Source organism: Lissotriton vulgaris, chromosome 4_1, assembly GCF_964263255.1.
Source record: "Lissotriton vulgaris chromosome 4_1, aLisVul1.2, whole genome shotgun sequence".
NCBI lineage: Eukaryota > Metazoa > Chordata > Amphibia > Caudata > Salamandridae > Lissotriton > Lissotriton vulgaris.
Window position 1 is genome coordinate 1,889,207,113 of NC_141691.1, and position 23,721 is coordinate 1,889,230,833.

Consider the following 23,721-nt stretch of genomic DNA (forward strand, 5'->3'; position numbering starts at 1 on the left):
AGTCAAGCCCACTAATGCGGAGTTGGCAATCTTTCTTTTGGCGTGGTGAGCGATGGAGCATATATAGCGTGCATATGAACCTGTGCACTCACTGTCAGTAGTGTCTCAGTGATGGGGCGGGGTGAGTGGCGTTGGTATTCGTCCTGAGTGTTTGGATATGGGGGTCCCCAATTAATAAGCGGTTGTATTTACTAGATGTTTTTCAACAGAGCAACTCTTTCATTTACTTGGAGACGCACTTGCTGTAACCACAATTAGGAAAATCAAACCCTTTCCAGTGAGTGGAAACAAGATCTATCTATACTCTACATTAAATGCTGATGTTATGAATAGTATATTGCGCTCTGTGTGTGTGTGAGAATGTGTGTGCGTGTGTTTGAGTGTATCTAGACAGACCGACCGGGTGCAGCGTGTAATTTGCCATTCATTATCATTGTTGAGTGTGTAAAGACTCCTCCATGATTCTTGAGAGGCTAAGTAAGCCTCAGCAGTGGCATAACGAAACTTAAAGGGGCTCCCTTCAAAGCACATGAAGGACCCCCCACCACCGCAACACACTCCAGGCCCAGTCAGGAGCTCTCGGGTCAGGGCCATGCATAATGTCGTAGAGTGCCCCTTGGGCTCAGGGATCCCTCCTCACCATAGGGCTGCAGGTCCTACTGTTACGCCACTGAGCCTCAGGTTGGTTGTGATGTCACATACCTCCCCTCCTTCAGCATTGGTAATAAACAGCACATCACTCTCTGCTGATAAGGTTTGTGACTTTGTATTTTCACGAGCATTTGTTCTATAAATTGTATTTAATCAAACCAGGGTGCAAGGGTTTTCGTTTGCCGCCTTATGATTACTGGGAGCATTTTTGTCATTCAGTTTCGCTGTACTGTGGATATAACATGAAATCTGACCTTTGTACTGTAGTAATGAATACCTGGAAATGCATCTTTATTGCACTTGCTCCAAATAACGTGTTATTGGACCAATCTACTGTGGCATATAGTCTGGGTGCAGCGCCGGGGAGGAAAAGCTGGCCTATGTGTCTGTGGGGGAGGGAGAGGGGAGATGGGGGGTTGCTCGGTGACACAGTTCAAAGAGAAAAAAACTAAAGCCAACTTATTTTTTTAAGGGATATCCCTGTAGGTGAATAGAAGACATGGGAGAAGAACATCCCATCTCCTCCGGAGTTTCTCAAGTAACCCCAGGATCATACCTTTTATTATCTTGTGGAACCTATAAACTAAACAATTGCTTTATGGCTGGTACGAGGTGGTGATATTGTAAGTCACACCCCACTCATCCCACATAGCCTTCAGATAGACCGATATATAATGTATGCCTCTATCTGATCACCTCCTTAGGAAACCCAACCCTGGTGAAGAATCCAAGGAGGGCTCTAGCCAACAATAGCAAACTTCGCCCCTCAAAGGGAGTCCTCACCATTAGTACTGTTATTAGGGGAGCCTTTGTCTTGACCCCTATCTTGCCACTGGCTTGGCAAGTGAAACAGGAGCAACAAAACTCCTTGACCTTATCAGACATCTGGGGCCAGATTGACTAGCCTCTCCCAGGTCCTGATCTGCCCCAGATGTCCAGCTAGGGGAATTTCACGGGCATGTTTAGGAGGAACTCCCTGTACTCTTGAGAGACCTCCAATCTTCTTGCTGCCCCTGATTTGAGGCCCCTTACCTCTCTGTACAGGATGGTCTCCTCCCACTACACCTTTAGACTACTACTGGTATCCCCTCGTACCTGTCTGGCAGCTAATTGTCACAGGTCCTCTAGAGTGTGGTTTGTCCTCTGTCCTTCACTTAGGCCCTCTCTGAGGCCAGCAGTGTCTTCTTCAGGCATGAGGCCCTCTCCCTGAGGCTTAGGCTCCTTCTGGGCCTGTGCACTTCGGGAAGGTGGATTGCAAGCCTTCCTTTCCCTTCTCTTGGCTCTAGGGGCCTGGGCCATTGTTTTAGGCTCTAGGACCCTTTGACTCCCCCTCTGGGCCATCTGTGTTCTGGTTGTGACACAACCCCATTCTGGAAGACCTAGCACTGCTGCATGTGTTCTTCTTTCTACCTCTGCCTAAGCAGAGGTTTCAAGACCACTGCCCAGCAGATACTCTACTGGGATGGCAGGGGACACAGCTACTTTCTTTGGGCCAGTAACTCCTTCCCCATCAAAGTCAACCACAGCCATAGGGTGTGACGTTGTGACATTATCAGTATTGGCAATCTCATGCACTTCCTCTGGCAGGATCTGGTCTGGAGAAACCAGTTTGGCCATCACAATGGCACCTGTGTTCCTCAGAGCCTTCATCTCCACCGCCACCTAATCAATTTCATACCAGGGTTGGTACTTCTCCATTCTTAGAGGCCAATGAGCCAAAGGTTCGATGTTCTTCCCACCCATGGACACTAAGGTGGCCTCTGTGTACCTTTTGGGATCTCTAGGGGCAATCTACCAACCTATCCCTACATTGGCTAACCCCTTGGACTGGTCATCATTGGGTGCTTTCTTTGTGCACACTGCATCTCACCTCTAGTGTCCTGGCAAATTCCAATCAAATCACCCCCCCGCTTTTGAGAAGTCAAACTCATTTCTCTGATATCCCCTCCTCTTCAAATGGGATATGGTCACTGTTGGCATCTTTTGGTGAGTCTTTGGGACTATCTTTCTTTTTATCTCCCCTCTCCCTCCCCCACAGGCACATAGGCCAGCTTTTCCTCCCCGGCGCTGCACCCAGACTATATGCCACAGTAGACTGGTCTAATAACACGTTATTTGGAGCAAGTGCAATAAAGATGCATTTCCAGGTATTCATTACTACAGTACAAAGATCAGATTCCATGTTAAATCCACAGTACAGCGAAACTGAATGACAAAAATGCTGCCAGTAATCATAAGGCGGCAAACGAAAACCCTTGCACCCTGGTTTGATGAAATACAATTGAGTACTGCTTCTGCTGTACTCAATAGGGAAGAGCTGGCCAAGATGCCTGGGAGAAGAGGAAAGCATAGGGTAAATGGCATCTCACACTTCTGCACCAGATGGCACATACTTCTAGGCACTGCTGTTCGGCACTACACATTAAGTGGAAAATTAAACTGCTTGACGTTTTGTTTTTTTCTTAACACCGCAAATACGGTTTAATCATTCACTGCGTTCCGAGCTGGTGAAAAATGCAAATCTGCAGCCCGGTAATGCGTGTCAGGTAATGGAATGGCCTCAAAATGAACACTTAACCAACGCACGGTTTTTAGTCTCAGCAAAAACAAGCATTCGCAATGCAATAGGTCTTGCATGATTAAAGTTTGAGCTATTGGCATTGCTAAAGAATGCAACACCCATAAAACAAACTTTAATAATGCGAGACCTATTGCATTGCAAATGCTTGTTCTCTATGACTGGGTATGGCCCAGTCCACTTGTCCTGTAGTGCTCAAGGTGCCAATGGCTCCAAGACCCACACAAACTGTCCTCGCTGGCACTCAAATATTGAGGAGTTCTGGTCATACCAGTGCTTCATAAACTCCTGGTCGGCAATCAGTTTTTTAGTCACTTTCTTCATGTACTCAGCCATCCTAGAACAAAGGCCAAGCACATAGTACACTATGTCCTGCTTTGGTTCTTTAAGAGGTCTTTCCGAATCCTCTCTAACCAAGCTTAGTGGACCCCTTACAGGGTGTTTAAAGAGAAAGAAACTAAAGCCAACTTCTTTTTTTAAGGGACCTCCCTGTAGGTGAATAGAAGACATGGGAGAAGAACATCCCATCTCCTCTGGTGTTTCTCAAGTAACCCCAGGATCATGCCTTTTATTATCTTGTGGAACCTCTAAACTAGACAATTGCTTTATGGCTGGTAGGAGGTGGTGATATTGTAAGTCACACCCCACTAATCCCACATAGCCTTCAGATAGACCGATATATAATGCATGCCTCTATCTGAGATCACCTCCTTAGGAAACCCAACCCTGGTGAAGAATCCCAGGAGGGCTCTAGCCAACAATAGTAAACTTCACCCCTCAAAGGGAGTCCTCACCATTAGTACTGTTATTAGGGGACCCTTTGTCTTGACCCCTATCTTGCCACTGGTTTGGCAAGTGAAACAGGAGCAACAACACTCCTTGACCTTATCAGACATCTGGGGCCAGATTGACTAGCCTCTCCCAGGTCCTGATCTGCCCCAGGTGTCCAGATAAGGGAATATCACGGGCATGTTTAGGAGGAAATCCCTGTACTCCTGGGAGACCTCCAATCTTCTTGCTGCCCCTGATTTGAGGCCCCTTACCTCTCTGTACAGATGGCCTCCTCTCACTACACCTCTAGACTACTACTGGTATCCCCTTGTACCTGTCTGACAGCTAATTGTCACAGGTCCTCTAGAGTGGGGTTTGTCCTCTGTCCATCACTGAGGTCCTCTCTGAGGCCAACAGTGTCTTCTTCAGGCGTGAGGCCCTCTCCCTGAGGCTTAGGCTCCTTCTGGGCCTGTGCACTTCGGGAAGGTGGATTGCAAGCCTTCCTTTCCCTTCTCTTGGCTCTAGGGGCCTAGGCCATTGTTTTAGGCTCTAGGACCCTTTGACTCCCCCTCTGGGCCATCTGTGTTCTGGTTGTGACACAAACCCATTCTGGAAGACCTAGCACTGCTGCATGTGTTCTTCTTTCTACCTCTGCCTAAGCAGAGGTTTCAAGACCACTGCCCAGCAGACACTCTACTGGGATGGCAGGGGCACAGCTACTTTCTTTGGGCCAGTAACTCCTTCCCCATCAAAGTCAACCACAGCCATAGGGTGTGACGTTGTGACATTATCAGTATTGACAATCTCATGCACTTCCTCTGGCAGCATCTGGTCTGGAGAAACCAGTTTGGCCATCACAATGGCACCTGTGTTCCTCAGAGCCTTCATCTTCACCGCCACCTAATCAATTTCATACCAGTGTTGTTACTTCTCCATACTTAGAGGCCAATGAGCCAAAGGTTCGATGTACTTTCCACCCATGGACACTAAGGTGGCCTCTGTGTACCGTTTGGGATCTCTAGGGGCAATCTACCAACCTATCATTACTTTGGCTAACCCCTTGGACTGGTCATCATTGGGTGCTTTCTTTGTGCACACTGCATCTCACCTCTAATGTCCTGGCAAATTCCAATCAAATCACACCCCGCGTTTGAGAAGTCAAACTCATTTTTCTGATATCCCCTCCTCTTCAAATGGGATATTGTCACTGTTTGCATCTTTTGGGGAGTCTTTGGGACTATCATTCTTTTTATCTCCCCCCCCCCCCCTTTCTCCTAAAGGAGGCCCTGACCACTTTTTGTCTGGTCACCTCCAGAGTTTCCTTGTGGACCCTGTTACAAACCCACTGATCAGTTCGCTGGAGCTAGACAGTTTAGATTCTAACAGATGCTGGTGCAACTTCTCGGAGTGACAAGTTGTTGAAATGTGCTCCTTGACAACCAAATTGAAGAATCCTTCAAAAGCATCTACTTTGTTTCCTTTGACCCTACTATCTAGTGCCTTAAATTAAGTGCCAACTAAGTCCATCCATGTGTGTGAAGCCCCCTTCTGGGTTGTCCTAAGTTTCTGCCTATTCTCCTCATGAACCAAAAAGTTGTACAAGTGCTGCTTTCATGTGTGGGTAGGACTCTGCTATCTCCTCCTTAAGTGTGAGCAGTCTGTCCCTACTAAATAATGATACTGACTCACATAGCAGTGTTCTCCAGTGTTCTCATCCTGAGAGCTCTCTCATAAGAGGCTAGTCACTTGTCTATGTCATTCACTGGACATAGCTATGGACAATCCATTTGCACAATCTGACATCAAGGGCACCCCTGTCTGAAGCTACAGTTGCACTTCTGCTTCAATCATCTTCTTTGGGCTCTAGGCCCAGCCTGGCCCTTCCCTCTTCCAGGGGCAATCTACCTTCAGCCAGGGCTATGGCTCACTGTTCCAGGTCCAGTGCTGCTAGGCTCTCTTGTAGAGATCTCTGGCTAACGATGGAGCCTGCTCTGGAAATCACGCTTGGTCTGATGTGGGGGTGGGGGAGCTGGCTCCTATCTGCTCTCTCCAGCATACTGTTGCCCTTTTCCCAAGGTTTGAGGACCCTTATTAACGCACTCTTTCTTGCCTTGGTTCCCACGTTAATCTTCCAGCCCCTAGAGAGGGCTCTCCCCTCATATATCTTGAATGAGGAGAGGTTGGACATGTCAAGCTCCATGTTACCTTGCTGGGAAAGTGGCTCCTGAGAAACTTACTGAGAACGTTTTCAGACTTTATGGAAAGTTTGCCACAACTTTCCAAAACTTTTCTCAACTCTTTGAGAAACAAAAATTGCAATCCTGTGGAAATATCCTTATGGAATCACCAATCACTCTCTTCTCATAATCAACAAGAGAGAGAGGGATATTATAGAGAAAGAACTCTTTGTCCCCCCAATATGTAGTTTAAACAACATAAGAGTGTGACTACTAAAACATCAAGAGAGGTAGCATGGGGATAGATATATAAATCTATTTAGGTTTGTATAGACGGCCCTCACTCACCAACCTGGTTGGTGACATGCTTCATCATCAGGCCCCACCGGGAGAGACAGAGTGCCTCCCCGGAGTGCTTCGATGCCAGAGTTACTGTGGAGCTGTTTTTTTGTGTTTGTGAAGGGTGGAAGGGTGACAGTGTGATTTACTTAAAAAATGTCTAGATTGTGTCATGAATTTTTTTTATTGGGTGGCCAATCAGACATATTAAAAACAAGGTGTGGGAAGGGGGCCAAATACATTTTTATCGGCGACTTCCTCTTAATGGGGTCAACATGTTTCTGCCATTGTGGTGTTAGTTACCTGCCATTTGTCAGGACCTAAGAGTTGTACCTCGGCGGTATGGGCGCGCTAAGGCCCACCCTGACCTGAGGACGTGAAAGTGAAAAATGTAAAAAAGTGCAATTAGAAGAAAAAGGGGGTGGTTAGCCTCTAATTTAAAGGGACCAGCTGCACTTTTGATGTGAGAAATCCTCACACCATGGGTCCCGACGGGGACGGGTAACTAAGGGTAACACACATGTACCAAGCGGGTGCCTGGCGACGTGGGCGGTGTGCCATTTTCGCCACCACCCCCCTCCCAAGACCCATGGAATGCCAGGTAACTAACACCACAATGGCAGAAACATGTTGACCCCACTTAAGAGGAAGTAGGCGAACAATTGTTTTGGCCCCTTCACACTCCTTGTTTTTAATATGTCTACTTGGCCACCCAATAAAAAAAATTGTGACACAATCCAGACATTTTTAAGTAAATCACACTGTCACCCTTCCAACCTTCACAAACACAAAAAACCAGCTCCGCAGTAACTCTGGCATCGAAGTACACGGGAAGGTACTCGGTCTCTCCCGGTGGGGCCTGATGATGAAGCATGTCACCAACCAGGTTGGTGAGTTAGCGCCTTCTGTACAAATCTAAATAGATTTATATATCTATCCCCATGCTCCCTCTCCTGATGTTTTAGTAGTCACACTCTTTTGTTGTTTATACTGTCATCAACTACTCAACAACTCCTTGGGAGGCACACAGAATAAGTGAATTTTCTTTGTCCCAGCTTCAGCAACCGTATGGTACAGCCAAACACAAGTTCTGGATCCCACTGTTCGGCACCAATTTGCGGAAATGGGGTGTATTATATGGTGTGGTTGTGCGACCTCATTGTAATATACTTACCAATCCCTTTAGAACCGTTAGGATTGGTTTGTAAATCCTCAGCTCAACACTGGTTAGCTGAGGTTCTCAGGCTTATACAAGGAAAAAGTGTGAAGCATTTAAACAGCATCAAAAAATTGGTAAGACACCAAAGAAACATATACCAATTTACAAAAATAAGCTGTATTTTTAGACACTGCAATAAAATAGATCCACCAGAGGGTTTTGGAGATATAGAACTTACAAGGTATAGTAAATTAAAGCATTTCACTCAACTGCGAACAAGCTTTGGCAAATTAAATTAATTTGACACAAACATTTTCACCAAAATGTTGGGCTAGTTGTCATGCAGTCATCAATTAGAGTCACGTTAGACAACCAAGCCCAGTAGTTAGGCAGTCAGGGAGACCAGCAAGCTTCTCAGAATCAGTAACGCCTGCAGGTGAAACATTCCCCAGCCTGTTCCAGGCACTTTATCTGCTTTACAATGGATTTCTATGGAGGCGGTCCAGAAACAAGGCATGAAGTATGCTGAAAATACTTAAGGATGTTGTGGATGCAATATGGTTAAAGGGGGTCTTCCTGCGGCTACTCCTTGATCCACAAAGGAATGAGGCAGTCCTGGTCACAGTCCTCTCAGTGCTGGTAGAAGTCCATTCGCCACTGGAGTACCAGTTGCCCATTATTGCGGTCACAGCCAAATCCTTCCACGGATGATAACTCTGCGTCTCTTTTGACCAGGCAGCACTCTGACAACTCTCCTGGGCTCAGTAGACCAGTTCTTCAGGCAATTAAACAAGTTTCAGGGGTACAGATGACTTTGCAATGGTTTCTAAAGTGCAAAGTCAGGCTAGCAGTTCAAAACTTATCTTCCACTGCAATGGCGGACTTGGAGACTAGTTTTACACTTGTCACACCCAGAATCGCTCAACCAGTGCTGCAATCCCTGGGGTAGACTCTACTCTCTTACTCACATGCCCTGGGGACCATATACTAGGAACATACAGGTAAGTTATCTTATGCCAGCTTAGTATAGCCAATGTAACATACTTATTTTGGGGATCAGGGCATTGGCACTGAGGTTTGGTTATCCGGCCTCAGTGCACTCCAAGTCAAAACACCAGCAGCATCAGTTAGAAAAAACGTGGGTGACCGTACAGAAAAGGGGCATTTCCTTACACGTATGATAAAGAGGCTTGGGCGGCAGGATAAAGGGATGCACGCTTTCCCTGTTACCCTCTCCTTTGGGATCTGCTGGCGATATTAGCAGCCTCTACCATAACTATGAATGGGTCAATCTGCTGGTGTGGCTGGCACAGAGGAGCAGAAATACCAATGGAGCGATGTGCCCTGCTAACTTTGAAGTGCTCCAGGGCCGAGTACGCTTTATCCTTAAAAAAAAAATCAGGATACGTCAAATGGCATGGCCATAAGACTAGTCTGGAAATCTACTGAAAAAACAGTGTACTGCAACCAGCCATACCTGCAATTAGCTATACTAGTGCCACTAGCCCTGCTAAGGTAATCAGTGATATCCATTCTGCAGTGGATGATGAACTTGGTCCCATCACGATCATCTTGCATTCCCTAGGATAGTATATCACAGGCTTCTTTCAGGACCCTGGGCAATACTTGGGCCACGTATTCCCACAAGCATTGTAAGGGATGAATTAACAGACAGCTTCTATTCTCTGAGCGAAGAGCCAATCTTGTAGAGGACAAAAACAGCCAACCAAAAGTCTCCATCCTCTTTGATTCCCTGTAAAAGGGAATAGTGGGAAATACAGTGGGGTGATGGATGAGGAAGGCTGGGTTGCCCAAAGCAGGGAGATGTTATCTGGCGACACACAAGTACACCTAAGCAGAGTTTGGCCCAGGTACCCAAGAACATTTTAGTAAGAGCCTCCTTGAAAGGGAGTTGAAGCTCAGAACTTGTGGCAGGCGCTGGGGGGTGGAGGACTAATTTATTGTCTGGAGAGGAATCCAGAATTCTGGGATCTTGGGAGGTCTTCGTACCAGTAGTTCTAGTGCAGGGCAAGGTCTTCCCCAGCAGCATAGCCCACATTACGGAGTCTGGCCGAATAACTCATGAAGGACATGAGCTTTTCGTGAAGGTAGAGGCACTGCATCAGAGTCGGATGGGTGGTAAAGTAAAGAGGTAACGGCTCAGATAAAGGAGCGCCCAGCCTCAGTCAATGTCCGGGCTCACAGCGTCGGCTTCAGACAGCGCTATGGGTTGGCCATCATCATTTAGAGTCAATTGCACCAGCATTGAGTCGGTGGATCATGTTACGTTGTGGGTTGTAGCACTGGTAAGGGAACCAGTACCAAAGTCATGGAGGATGGACCCAGTGACGGACACCCAGTTGTGATCCTCTCTGCTCCTCAGGCCCCACAAGCGTGCCAGACAAAGCCAGTAATGTGCCAAAAAGCTGCACCATTGATTTGCAGATGTCTTAAATTTTCTGCGGCGTTACTCATGGCCCCAAAAATTCCGGATGCCAAGGAACAAGGGTCGGAATTGAATCTGAAGTAAAGCGACTTCAGGAACCGCAAAGATGTCTTTGCTACTTCTCAGGAGACCGGGATTGGTTGCAAGGAGCCCAGTCACACTTCAGCTCGGATTTTCCTGAGATCTTAGATTGTAAAGACCTATTGCTACAGCAACCTTAGGAGTGGGACAGGGTCCTACCCTTTAGACTTGGACCGATCCACTCTTGCTGTGCTCTGCCACAAAGAGCTTAGCTTCCCGGTCTCAAACGGCCTTGGGGTGCTTCAAGGCATTATCAGTACAGGCCTTAGAGTAGTGGTCCAAGCTTCGGCACCACAGGCAAACCACATATGGATCAGTCTGAGACACTCGTTTGTGATATTCCTCACAGGGTTTAAACCCTATATATTTGGAAGGGGACATACTTCCCTTGCACACTGTAGAATTTTAGAAGGATTGTTAATGGAAAGAATCTCAAAGAGTTGAGGGGTAGCTCTGAATACGTGTCTACTGACATGGAAGAACAAGATACTTAGCTTCTGTAATACTCTTTGTGGTAGAAACTATCCAGCTGCAGATCCCTCACCTAGACGTGTGATCTTAATAATGGATAGAGCCCAATCACAGAACAGGGAGGAGACGAGGGTCAGTGAGGAATCAGGGGTTAGAGTCTCTATCACAAAGAGCATTATCAAAGTAACTTGTTATCCTGATAGAGATGTCTAGCAGCAGATTCCTCACCTTTTGAATACATACCAAAGCAATGCCTATTCAAAGGGGCCGTGAATAGACTCAGGCCAGAAAGTCCTGCAGAGCTGACTGGACAAATACCCCTCTCTGCAAACCGGACTGTCCGGCTAATAATGCTTTGTGAATGTATGGAGGGACGCCCCTTTATTCACCTGGAAAATATCTAGGAAAGGGACTTTGCATGGCAACGCAGTGGTAGAAGCTTTAGCCCTGGTGAAATGATCATGCAGTCTTTCTAGTCCTTCTAGAGTCTTCTTTTTGGGCAGTTTGTAGCAGATTTTAATGCCGAGCACAATCCTGTGGGCGATCGTTCTCTTTTGCACTGTCTTTCCATTTTTCACTCCAGAGAATCACACAAAATGCTGAACATCCAGCCGGTGGTCTTTGGTACAATCTATGCATAAGCTCAGTGCTCTCCTGGGGTCTGAGCAATGTAGTCTCTCTTCCTGATTTGACCAATGTGGATTGCGTCACAACTTTCGGCAGGAAGGATGCCAGAGTCTGCAGGGCCAGTTTGTCTGTGCATGGAGGATTGACACAAAAATCCTGACACTCACTCACACACTGTGTTGAAGTAATGGCGAAGAGGAACATAGTTTTGATTGTAAGGAACCATGGTGGACAGCTGTAGAGCTGCTTGATCGAAGTGCACATCATATACGTCAGGACCATATTAAGGTCCCATTGGGGGCATGACAAAGAGGGAAATGTGTTACAGCCCTTATAAAAATCGATTCACAACCGATAACGTAAACAACAAGGACTGATCTGGCAATTGTAAAAAGGCAGAGTGGTCAGAAAGATAACCCTTAACTTTGCCCAAAGCAAAGTCTGGCTGGGCAAGATCGAACAAATACCAGAACGTCAAATAACTTGGCAGGTAGGCGATTATCTGGGGTCAAAGTAGTGTGTGCAGCTCAAGCCACAAACATGTCCCAATAAAAGCCATATACAGTTTTTGTTGAGGGATGTCTGGCTGCCAAGAGGACATCAACCACCTCCAGAAGAAGGTCGAAGGTGTTTAGCTGTCGCAGCTCAATCTCGAAGCATTAAGGCGGATTGTGCGAAGGTTCAGGTGCAGAACCCTGCCCTGCTGCAGCAACGGGTAAAAAGTAGTTAAAGCTTTAGAAAATGAGTTCATACACTTTTTTCACAGATTGCAGTATTAACTTGCTCTAAATAGACCAAACACAAAAATGCAAATCCAAAACGAACAAATAGGGTATAGACAGATTATTTTATGAATTTAGTGTCATTTATAATTACCCTGTATTCAATACATACATTAGAAAGTTTTACAAAAACGGCGCATCAGAATAAGGTGATCGTGATATTTGAGTGCAGTGGTGAAATAAAACCAGTGACTTATATACAGGTGAAGGAAAGATTGGGATAAGATGTTGGCCAAGACAATATTCAATTGGAGATATTCCTCTGTGCCACTGCGGTTGGCGATTGCTATGGAATACTCTCTGTGGGTCCAAGGGTTTCTTTGTCGATGTTTCGACCCTAGTGACGCCCGATTCATCGGTCCATCTCCAGGTACTTTCTCAACCCGGCCCACCTTTGAGTAGCACTCTTCACATGTTACCACCTTTAGCACTTCCCATTCTGTCCCCCTTCAAACAGTGAAATGCCAGTTGTTGTCAAAGTAATCACTGGTCACCTCTCTAATCTCTCCCCGGAATACATTGTCTTTCGTAGCCTCTGGGTGCAGTTGCAAAAGGGGACCCACGTCTGTCTGTCCAGTGTGCTATCCAGGACACAATTGAAGTCCCCAGCCCATGGTACAGGGGTCCCTACATATGCCTGTAGGGGAGTCTCCAAGTGTAGGTAAAAATCTCCGTCATTCAGATTCGGGGCATAGACATTCGGTCGGCAGATTTCTGTACCGTCTAGTTCAGAAGGCACCAGGACATATCTCCCCCTCTTCACAGCTAAGGACTGAACGAAACTAGTGGGGCTACCCAGATCACCACCCCTCGGGCATAGGTGGATTAAGTCGCAGAGAACATCTGACCTCTCCATTTCTCGTGGAGCTTTTGAGTCTCTGATTTTGATGTAAGCGTTTCCTGCAACATAGCTATGTGGATTCCGTGCCTACCAAACTTATGGGTATTTAGTACTTTGAGGAATAATGTATTTTTAAATGGGCTAAAATAGTTAAAGAGAGAGACATCTACATAGACACATCATACTCTTTCCACATGTTTACTCAGCCAACCCATCTTCTCAGTTGCTTAACAGCTCCTTAATTTTTTTTAAATAGTAAATTTATATATATATATATATATATATATATATATATATATATATATATATATATGTGTGTGTGTGTGTGTATGTAATTGTCTATACAGCAAAACATCGAACAGACAACTCCAGCAATCCACCTTCAAAAAGGACTCCACCAGAGAAGGAAACGAGAGCCGACCCAAGCTTAAGGTGAATATTTTATTCGGTTTATTTCTTCGCCACCAGCATAACGTTTCGGCCTGCCCAGAGGCCTTGGTCACATGTATGTGTGTATATATATATATGTATACACACACACCTGCTCGGAAGTCACCATTAAGACACTGCCATTAAGGCCAGGAGCTCCACCGTGTGAGGGTGAACTCAAGGAAATGAACCACTCCTTCCACTGCAACAACAGACAGTCAGAACTCATGGGAGGGGTTTGACTAAATTTTAATGAACGGGTGTAAAGACAGATGCGTTTCGGCTAACACCTTTGTTAATGTTGCCATAAGAAGTCATTTAACACATTCACATTCATTGGTTGATTATAATTCCTAACAATCGATGATAAGATCTTCGCATACATTAAAAAAAAAAACTAGAAGTTCACTGAAAAAAATGGTTACAGTGGCATAGTTAGGTGTAGAAACAAGGTTAAAAACTAACACTTAAAAACCAAAAGACCACTGAAATTCACCAGTTATAAGTTACTGAACTAACTAAAACTTGTGCCCACCCACGCAAAGCACTGCTTATGACCTCATATTAAATTACTCATGACATTTAAAATTTTATTACTAATGACATTAGTGTAACACTATAATCATATACAGCATAGAGTTACTGAGCGTGCAAGTGCGGGTCTATAGCATGGAATTAACATAAGCCCTGGAGACAAGTGTAATTGTGCATAGTTATATGGTGCACCATTTACAAATTACAAAAGCTTGGGATGGAACATGTACTTCATATTAAACAAGGTAAAGGCTGAGCGCACCTGGTGTCGGCTGCAGAGGTATGTTTGAAAGCAGGTTATGGCTTAAAATGAATGCCTGTTCTAAAAAACTGTAAGAAAGGCTTAAGCTGCTTTTCAAAATACATTAACCACCAGTGGATATCTAGGCATTTGTCCATGTTAAGTAGTTGTAATACAGTGACATAGATATGTTGTATACATTGTACATGTTTATTTCCAGAACTTCATATTACTGTTCTATACCAGTGAGTGCGTAATTTACTAAACTACAGAGTGTTGTCCACAGGGCCTGAAGGTGTCTTTACAGTAGCAAATGTATACCTGTCAACCTCTTGACTTAAAACTGCAGGCCGTGTAATGTCTTTAAGTTGGTAATCCCATTAAGGTGAATAGACAGGTGTAGTGTATTAAATCCCTTCAAGCCCACAAACCCAATAGGACAGTGTCACAATGACTGTAAGATACATATCATCAATGATATCAATTAATATGAGTGATGTAACATATGAAGTCAAAGGCAGTCATGGCGGTGGCTCAAGTTAACTAGCTCAGTAAACTGAAACTGCTAAATTTCTGAGTATTTAGATTTTTAAATGCTAGTGTTTACCTTATATCAAAACTTAACTATGACATCACATTGAACTTTAGTCATTTCAGTTTTATTATATAACACAACATTTATTGGAGCGTACTCTTAAAACAAGTTCTTTAAGTTCACCATGCCAGTTGGCTTTAAATCTACAATGTATACTTACTGTATTGATTTTTCTGGGTAGGGGAACCGGAGTCTCTGGAAGCGGAGGTGCTCCATCACTGGATTCTTGAGATATCTGCCTCTGGATGGAATCACTAGTCGGCTTATTTGGAGAAAGGTCCGCTGGCTGAGGTTTGTGATGTAAGTCTGACATAGGAGTCTTCAGTGATATTTCTCCTACTTGTGTTTTTGATGTTACCTCACCAAGCTGTGGTTTTGGTGGAAGATCCTTTACTTGTGGTTTTGGAGGTAAATCCCCAAGTAGTGGTTTGGGTGGCAAATCTCCAAGCTGGGGTTTTGGAGGTAGTTCTCCGGGTTTTGGGGGCAATTCTCCCACTTGAGGTTTATGAGATACTTCTCCAGTCAGCAGCTTTGAAGGCATGTCAACAAATAGTGGTTTTGGTGGAAGATCTACAGTTTGTGGTGACTTTTGTAAAATTTCAGGTTGCTGATTATATCTATCCATGGAAAGATGATAACTGGCATCTATTTTTCTTAGTGCAACTAAAAAAAAGATCAAACACAAGACAATGACTATATATTTTATTTGCATGCCACAGTATTAACACATTTTATGAGGTGGATCATGTATAACATAGAAGTTCTAATTGCTTGCCTTCACAAACATTATTTTTGATGGATATGGATATGGCTACTCTTCCAGATTACTTACTTGAAACCACTTCCAGACACCAGACAGCATCCGATAATTCATCCAGAGCACTCACCATTGAGGTATCACTGAAAATGGCATAAAATCACTATCTTGCAACTCTACCTGAAGTAAAGTGCTGAATGCAATATAAGGGGCTATGTGTTCCTGTGACATCAGTTCCATCTTTTTACCACACCTGCAATGTCTTATGGACATAAAACGTTGGTGCAGAAAAAGCTAAGCAATACTCTTATGGACATAAAACGTTGGTGCAGAAAAAGCGAAGCAATACTCTTATGGACATAAAACGTTGACGCAGAAAAAGCTAAGCAATACTCATGATGGAAGGGTGTAAATAATGTGCAGAAACAGTCACATGCATCAGTTTATGTAATTTTTACTTGTAATGATTTGGCTCCCACAGAAAACGAAAACTTCCACACTCTCACAGGCACTTCCCCATACAACATGAGGAATGGGGAGGACAAAGTCAAGTTTTGATGAAATAGAATATACAACTACCATACCAAACTGTGATGGAGGCTTATTCCCCATTTCAAGGCAATAGTGTTTCGAGAAAGAATGAAGACCAGCTAGCAGCTTTGCAAATCAACTGCACTGAAATATCCCTAAAAGCCACAGCTGCCTCATATTAATGCTCTCACCAGTGAAATCCAGTGAGAAATCATACGCTTCGTAACTGTAGATACCTTGGAAACAGACTGTCATAATTTCAGAACCCAGAGGTCAACGGGATATAAAAACTCAGACCCTTCTTAAGTCGTACCTGTATTATGTGTCTCCATGTTCAGAAGTATGTGGACGAGAAAAGAAAGCAGGCAAAGATATAGAATAAGAGATGTGGATATCAGACATAGCCTTGGACAAAAAGGAAGGCTTGAACTGCAGCATTGACTTATTATTCTAAAAAACAACAATGGATAAACAAAAAGACAGGACCCGAAATCCAATAAACTTCCAAACCAAAGCAATTGCACACAAAAATGGCTACCTTCCACGAAGGAAAGTTAAGATCGCATAAGTGCAAAGTATCCAATGAAAAGTAGACACACCAACATCAAATTTAAACCACAGCACAAACAATAAATTGCTTTGGGAGAACCTATTTGGTTAAGGCTTCAAAAAACCTATAGGAAGTTTAAAAAACATGAGCCCTGCTCAGGTGAAAACAGACAAGTTGTTATTTAGCTAAATAACCTATAGTTGTATTTACATTATGGCCCTTTTCACAGAAATGAAGGACAAAACTGTAGATAATGAACCATCTACGTCTACAGAGGGGGCATGGAAAAATCTCTATACCAAACAGCACACACAGACCACCTACTAAACTTAGTTACTCATGTTAAATTCGGGCCACTAACCACTTTGCAAACTCTATGAGGAAGGTAATAACTATCAACTGCCAACCTTTCAAGAGTGCTGTCTTACTGACATAACTGATAGTCCCTCAGAGGAAGTAGTGAAGACAAGGCTAGGCTCAGGCTCAGGTCAAGAAGATCTTAATAGCTGGGTCAACAAGCCCCTTCTTTGGAAACCAGAATCATTTGTGCTTGGTGAAGGCAAGATGTGGGAGGGGCTTTCGTCTTCAACTGTAAAAGAGGAAACACATCATCGAGGTTGAGGGTTCATTTTTGGAAAAATGCATTTCCCGCATGCAAAAACAATGACAATGCATATTCTGTCTTACGACAACAGATCTATGCTGTGAAACATTTGGAATCCAGGACATCACCTCTGGGCAAAAATGACCATTGTGATTTACAGACATCATCCAGTTCAGACAGTCTGCTTTCTTGTTCTCTTTTTCCCTGCTCGATTAGCTGTTAAGACTTATTTGTTCTCTAGGACCAGAATTTTTTTTCTAAGCCTCCACAGGGGGCGAGAATGTATTTTCCTTACTTGTTGATGTACCACATACAACTGGTTGAAACCTGCATAGGCTGCAACCACAGTCTGGTAGCTCCCAATTCTATAGCGTATGAGAAAGCATACTTTCCTATGTTGAACATATTGCACTGAACGCTAATTCTGTAGATGAGCACACCAAACCTTTAGGGATGCTTCTAAAACTACAGTCAAATCTGACCATGGGTAATGAAAACAAATATCCCTTCTGCAGAGCTACATGCTTCCTTCCACTAATAAGTGTGCCCACAGAAGGGTGCATCACTGCAACTGGGTCTGTGGACCAAAGAATTGATCAGAAGTCATCAAGCTCAAATGTTGTAACGTTGACGTCGTTAGCTGATTCGGATTGGCCTTAAATAGGAGACTCGTGCTCTGTAAGGCTAAAAATCTCTGTGGAGGAAGAATCACACTCATGAATGAAAAGTGAGTCTGAAATTGCTATGATATAACAGATTGTCACGAATGGACCCTGGGACTAATCCAAGAAAGGCTTCTTCAAATTGACATAAAGAACATCTTAATTTCCTTCGGTAACGCTCTTCAGAGAAGAGCTCCTAACTAGCCGAAGATTCTTCTCACACCAACTGGTTCTGCGCCCACAAGCATCCTTCTTACCAAAGATGTACCGCCGTTCCACGGCGGTCAAACCATCACCCTGCTGGCATTCTATGCTCCACCTCACCCCTATAAGGAGAAAGGAGAAGCAGAGACTCCTTTCTGTTCTGGGAGCAGCCAGAAGAAAAGAAACAAGACTTTCAAAAGAAAAGAAGATATTAAAGAGGAGGGAAGAACAAGTTCACGAGAAAAGCAATAAGAATTTAAGATGCAGCACAGTTGTGTTGAGTGAAGGACTCAAAGGGGCAGGAAAAACAAAGGAAGAATCAGAAGGAATAGTAGTGAAGACTGAGAGAACAAGAAGAAGTGTATCGAAAATGAATCTCAAGAGAAAATAAAGTAAGTGCACATACATGGAAGAGATGTGATTTGAGTTTTTTGTTCTCGAGTATCTGTATAAAGTGCTCACTACATCTGAAGGAGGAGGAAGAGTGAGATAATCAGGAAAAGATAATTGAAACTAAAGTGAATGACGAAAAAAGAAAATGTTAGTGCACATGCTGGCAGGGATAAGGTGAAGACTGAGAGATGTCTTAGGTTGTCTTGAAACTAGCTAGTCCTTGGTACATATGGGGTTATCTGGCAATGAGTTCCACAGGACAGTGGACATGCCAGAATGGTTAGCAGGCCAGTGGAGTTTGAAGTTTTTTGCCTCTAGACTAGTGTTTCCCAAACTGTGGGTTGTGAACCGATTTTTGGTAGGCAGTGAAAGTCCACGCAATAAATAAAGATTACTAAGTTCTGTATTTTTCTTATTACATTTGCTGCACTTCAAAGACAAGTCAAATGTCAAGCTATGATCTGACAAACTGCTACTTATTTTGCAGCATGGAGATTAGTGTTTACAAACTCCTCTCACCTTGCAGTAACAGTAAGAAAAGTAATGTGAAGCACAAGTTACTACTTGTGTAACAATATATCTGTAAGAGACATTATTTAGTGACAGATTCCTTACTTAGAATAAGGATTACACCAGAAAGTCATGGAGCACACAACGGCCAAAGAAGCCGTCTCTCCGGACCTGACTTTTAAGGCAGTAGTGCTGCTACGTGTGCAGCGAGGCCCACGTAGCTGCCTGACAAATGTCCTGCAAGGGAACGCCGCGTCCCAAGGCAGTAGTGGCTGCAGTTGCCCTGGTCGAATGGGCACGCAGTCCCACAGGAGGCTCCTTTTTGGCCAAGGAGTAACATGCTTTGATGCACAGAATGACCCACCGATGGTCCGTTTGTGCACAGCCCAACCTTTTTTGGTGCCCACGTAGCCAACAAAAAAGCTGATCATCCACCCGAACTGCTGTGTACGCTGCAGATCGAATGCGAGTGCACGTTTTGGGGCCAGACGGTGGAGCTCCCCTCATCCCTTGAAGGATGCGGAGGAGGAAAGAAGGTGGGCAAAGTGATGGTCTGCCCAATGTGGAAGGGGTGACAACCTTTGGCAGAAAAGAAGGACGGGTCCTTAAAACCACCTTGTCCGGATGAACAGAGAGGAAAGGAAGTTTATAGAGAGAGCCTGGAGCTCACTCACTCTTCTGGCAGAAGTGACAGCAACCAGGAAAGTCATCTTTAAAGTGAGAAGACGTAAGGGACAGTTATGAAGGGGCTCAAAGGGAGCGCACATCCGAAAAGTCAAGACAAGATTCAAGTCCCACTGAGGCATTATGAAGGGCACCGGTGTAAACGTGTGCTTAATGCCCTTAACCATCGGGGACTTAAAAAGAGAAGGCTGATCTGGAAGCCGAAGGAAAGCGAAATGGCTGAAAGATAACCTTTGATAGTTGCCAGAGCAGAGCCCTGCTGGGCCAAAGAGAGAAGGAACAGAAAAACCTCAGAATGAGGGGCAGAAAGGGGAACCACAGCCTTTGCTGCGCACCATGCCACAAACCTGTTCCACCTGCAGGCGTATACCGTTTTGGTGGAGGGACGCCTAGCTGTCAGAATGACATCACAGACTTCGGGAGGAAGGGTGTCAACTGTCGCCGCTCAATCTCCACACATGGAGGTGGAGGCTGGTCAGGTTCGGGAGGAGGACCGTCGCCTGCTGCTGCAACAGAAGATCCGAAAGTAGCAGACGGATCAGGGGATCGTTGCTCATACTGAGTAGCTCGGGATACCATACTATTCGAGCCCAGTCTGGAGCCACAAGAATGACTTGGGCCTGGTCGCACTTGATCTTCTTCAGCACTCTGGTCAAAAGTGGTATAGGTGTACAATAGACCGCAGTTCCACTTGCGACAAAAAGCATCTCTGAGTGAGCGCCGCCTTGCAAATTCCAACTCGCAGAACTGATGACATTGCTGTAGGAAGGTGGATACCTGACTATGGTTACCCCCAACTTTTTGCCTGGTGTTTTGCTGGATTTTCAACTTAGTTGACCTGGGACCCTGCTATTCAGGGCCCCAGGCCTACTGCTCTCTCTCTAAAATGGATTCCATGTACCTTAGGTGCATTTACCAATTGGTACTGGGCCACCTTATCAGACCCTGTAACTCAGGGCATAGGTGTACCCAGGGCCTACCAGGGCCTGCAGCATGTATTATGCCACCCCTGGCTGGCCATCTAAATCTGACACATCTGGCTGCACGACAGCTGGGGCAAAGTGGTGTAATCACCCTTTGCTGTAGATATAGTATACCTATATCTAACCCTAAAATAGACACATGTATTCCTATCAGTCACTCCTATGGCAGGCCTTAACAATCCTGAAGGCAGAGTGCTTGGAATTATGTGAGATGGTGCTCTAGCATGAGCTGAGCCCGTCTGCAGCTTGCGGAACCAAGTCCTAATAGCTGTTCTATGATAACGCGTACCATATACTCTTAAGTGCATTATAATCCTCGCGGTTATTTGCTATCTTTGGTATCGCTTTATCAAAACATATCGAGTAAGGTGTCATACGAATTGGAATACTAACCCCTCACCAATTTTGGCGACGGGGTTAGCATTCCACCCTTCTAGAGGGACACGACATGTATGTAACTGTGAACCCCGGTTAAAGTTAACTCAAGCCTCAGCATCACAAAATGGATGCTGCCACCACAGACACAAGTCTGACCTCCTGCTGCTGGGAGTCCTTCCAGTGAGGGAGGCTTGGACAAAGGGTTTCCTGTCAGGGGCGGTGCTAGCACCATCCCAGACAGGGTTTTGTGTATCCTGGGTAGGCAGGGCTTTAGAGGAAGGTGACTGCAAGTGGCACCCCGGTGCTCACTATGCATCTGCCGGCTAGAACCAGTTCCAGGGGCACACCAGCCCCTGAGCTGGGGAAAGTCCGGCATGGGAGAGGGGTGTAACCACCCCCCTTCCTGGCCCCACCCATGGGCAGGTCCTAGTCCCGTACCAGCCCCTTTCTTTAGTATAAAGGTGGGAGCGGGGACCCCTTCCAAATTAGATCATCTTTGAATCCTGAAACTACTTTCTACGAAAGGAACTCAAGACTTCTTCTCAAGATTTATCCCTTGTGGCTAAGGAGTAGTCACCCTGCATCTGCGGGCACCAACTAAGAACACTGCGGTTTGCTGCACGTCCTTCCTCCGGAATCCGACTGACTAGCACGACGAGACCCGGCTTCCCTGGCACCTCTGACCTCTAACTACATCGTCAGCTCAGCTGAGATCCGTGGGTGTGACGAGACCTCGAGGGACCGGCCATCTTCAGACCTGCACGACGCTTTACCAGCACGACCGCCGTGGGTTGGGCGGCGATTATGTCTCTGCTCTTCCATGCCTGACGTTCAAGATAAAGGAGTAGTTGGTGTCCGGATTGTGTGCATGACTACTTTTACAGTTTTACTCAACTATGCGCTAAACCCCAACTCCCACCCCCTGCGCAAAACCTAAAACTCCCCCCCCTGTCCCGCCCCACTCACCACCACCCGCCTAAGGCTCTTATAGCGGTCATTCCTGAAGTACTGGTGTCAGCCCCCCTGCATATCTGCTGCTCCTAGGGCCTCAGCTTGCCTCATCCGCCCTACCTGCCTCGGGGGCCTCCTCCTCCTCGTCAGCCTCGCTATCCCTGAGTGCCTGTACCATTACTTCCCATGAGGTCGCAGTGTCAGCCGCTGTCTGGCTAGGGGTCCTGCGCGCAAGCTGGTACCTGTGTGTGCTGTCAGCCGTCGCCCATTTTAGAAATTCCTGCCGCCACCTCCGTGGAGTTGGCCCCACCCTCGCCTTCCAGTTCCTGGTGATCTCCCTCTTAGCCACCATCAACCCCATATCAATAAACTTGCTCGTGAGTTTGTTTTTGGGGGTATGGGGAAACCAGTGTAAGAGACATTCCGCTGGTCCATATTCTATGGCCCTTTCAGTCACCTCGTTCAACACATCCCCTATGTCCTGCCAATAATCCCGTAGGGCCGGGCACGCCCACAGCATGTGCACTAATTCGGCCCCCTCTTCCGGGCACCGGGGACAGGTCGCTGCTACCGCGCCAAAATACCGCCTGATCCTTCCCGGGGTCATGTACGCCCTATGCAATACATAGTAGTGGATTAGTTGAAATCTAGCGTTTCTCGTGCTGTTGCGAGCCCTACAGATAAGCTGTGCCCACGTTGTATCAGGTATGTCTTTACCCAGGTCCGCCTCCCACTTGGCTTTCAGGGATGTAAGAGGAGGGATATTCTCTCTAACCATTCGATTGTAAAGACACGTTACCGCCTTGAGCGTGCCCGCCGCCATCATAGTGTACTGGCACGCTGCTGCCGTCTCAGGTTCCTCAAGTCCCGTACCCCAGTGGGCCTGCACTGCCCTGGTTACTGCCGCATGAAGCAAAAATCCCCCTCTCGGGATGTCGAAGCGCTCCATTAACTCCTGGAACGGGAGCGGCGCGCCATTTTCATAGAGGTCCCCAACCACCTGTACTCCCGCTTCTTCCCACCCTTGCAGATGCGACCAGTCGCCGCCATGCGGTAAGGCTGTTAGCATGCCCAGAGGGATCTCTGGTGCATATGGGCGCCGAATTCCCGCCCTCCTCTGTGCCCGGTTCCAGCATTGACGGTACGTGCGTTGTTCCAGCGACAAATCCCTACTGTCCAGCCGCTGATGGAGGGTAATATACGCCAGGACGTGTCTGGGCGGCCCCCGCAAGCTTTCGTCCTCTGGGCCCCGAAACACTCTCGCTACCTCCTGCGTGAAGATCTGCAGTTGGGCCGCTAGATAATAAAGCTCAAAGTCCGGCACCGCCAGACCCCCCTCATCTTTCGGGCGAGAAAGCGTGGCCAGCGCCACTCTGCACCGTCCCGCTCCCCAAATGAACGTCGTAATCAGAGATTTAAGCAGCCTAAAGAAGGAGCTAGGTATCCAGATTGGGAGCGTCCGGAAGTAATACAATAATCTCCGCAGGGCAACCATCTTCAGCAAGGAGATCCGGCCTGCCACCGAGAGCGGTAACGTGGCCCAGAAGGCCATGCAGCCCCTCAGTCCTCGCACGCACCGCCCCAGGTTGCCCTCAAGCAAGTCATCCGCCTTATGGTAAATATGGACCCCCAGGTACTTAATACAGGTAGGCTCCCAGGCCGCCTTCGACCGGTGCTGTGGCTGGGCAGCGCCCTCCAGTAGCGGGAACAAAGTCGTCTTGGGCCAGTTAACCCTCAGGCCCGACATCTCTCTGAAGCTCTCTAGTAGTGCTTCCGCTCCCTGCAAGTCCTC

The 23,721-nt window shown here is 46.1% G+C and overlaps 1 protein-coding gene across 3 annotated transcripts in view; it reads right to left on the reverse strand.

The window, feature by feature from the left end:
• The window catches only part of ASAP1 (ArfGAP with SH3 domain, ankyrin repeat and PH domain 1), a 1,926,573-nt gene that overhangs the window by 104,974 nt on the left and 1,797,878 nt on the right, over positions 1–23,721 (reverse strand). For all 3 annotated transcript variants that reach the window (XM_086966222.1, XM_086966220.1, XM_086966221.1), the window contains one exon: positions 14,883–15,385. In XM_086966222.1, coding sequence (XP_086822348.1) covers positions 14,883–15,385 — 503 coding nt within the window. The remainder of the gene's footprint in view (positions 1–14,882; positions 15,386–23,721) is intronic.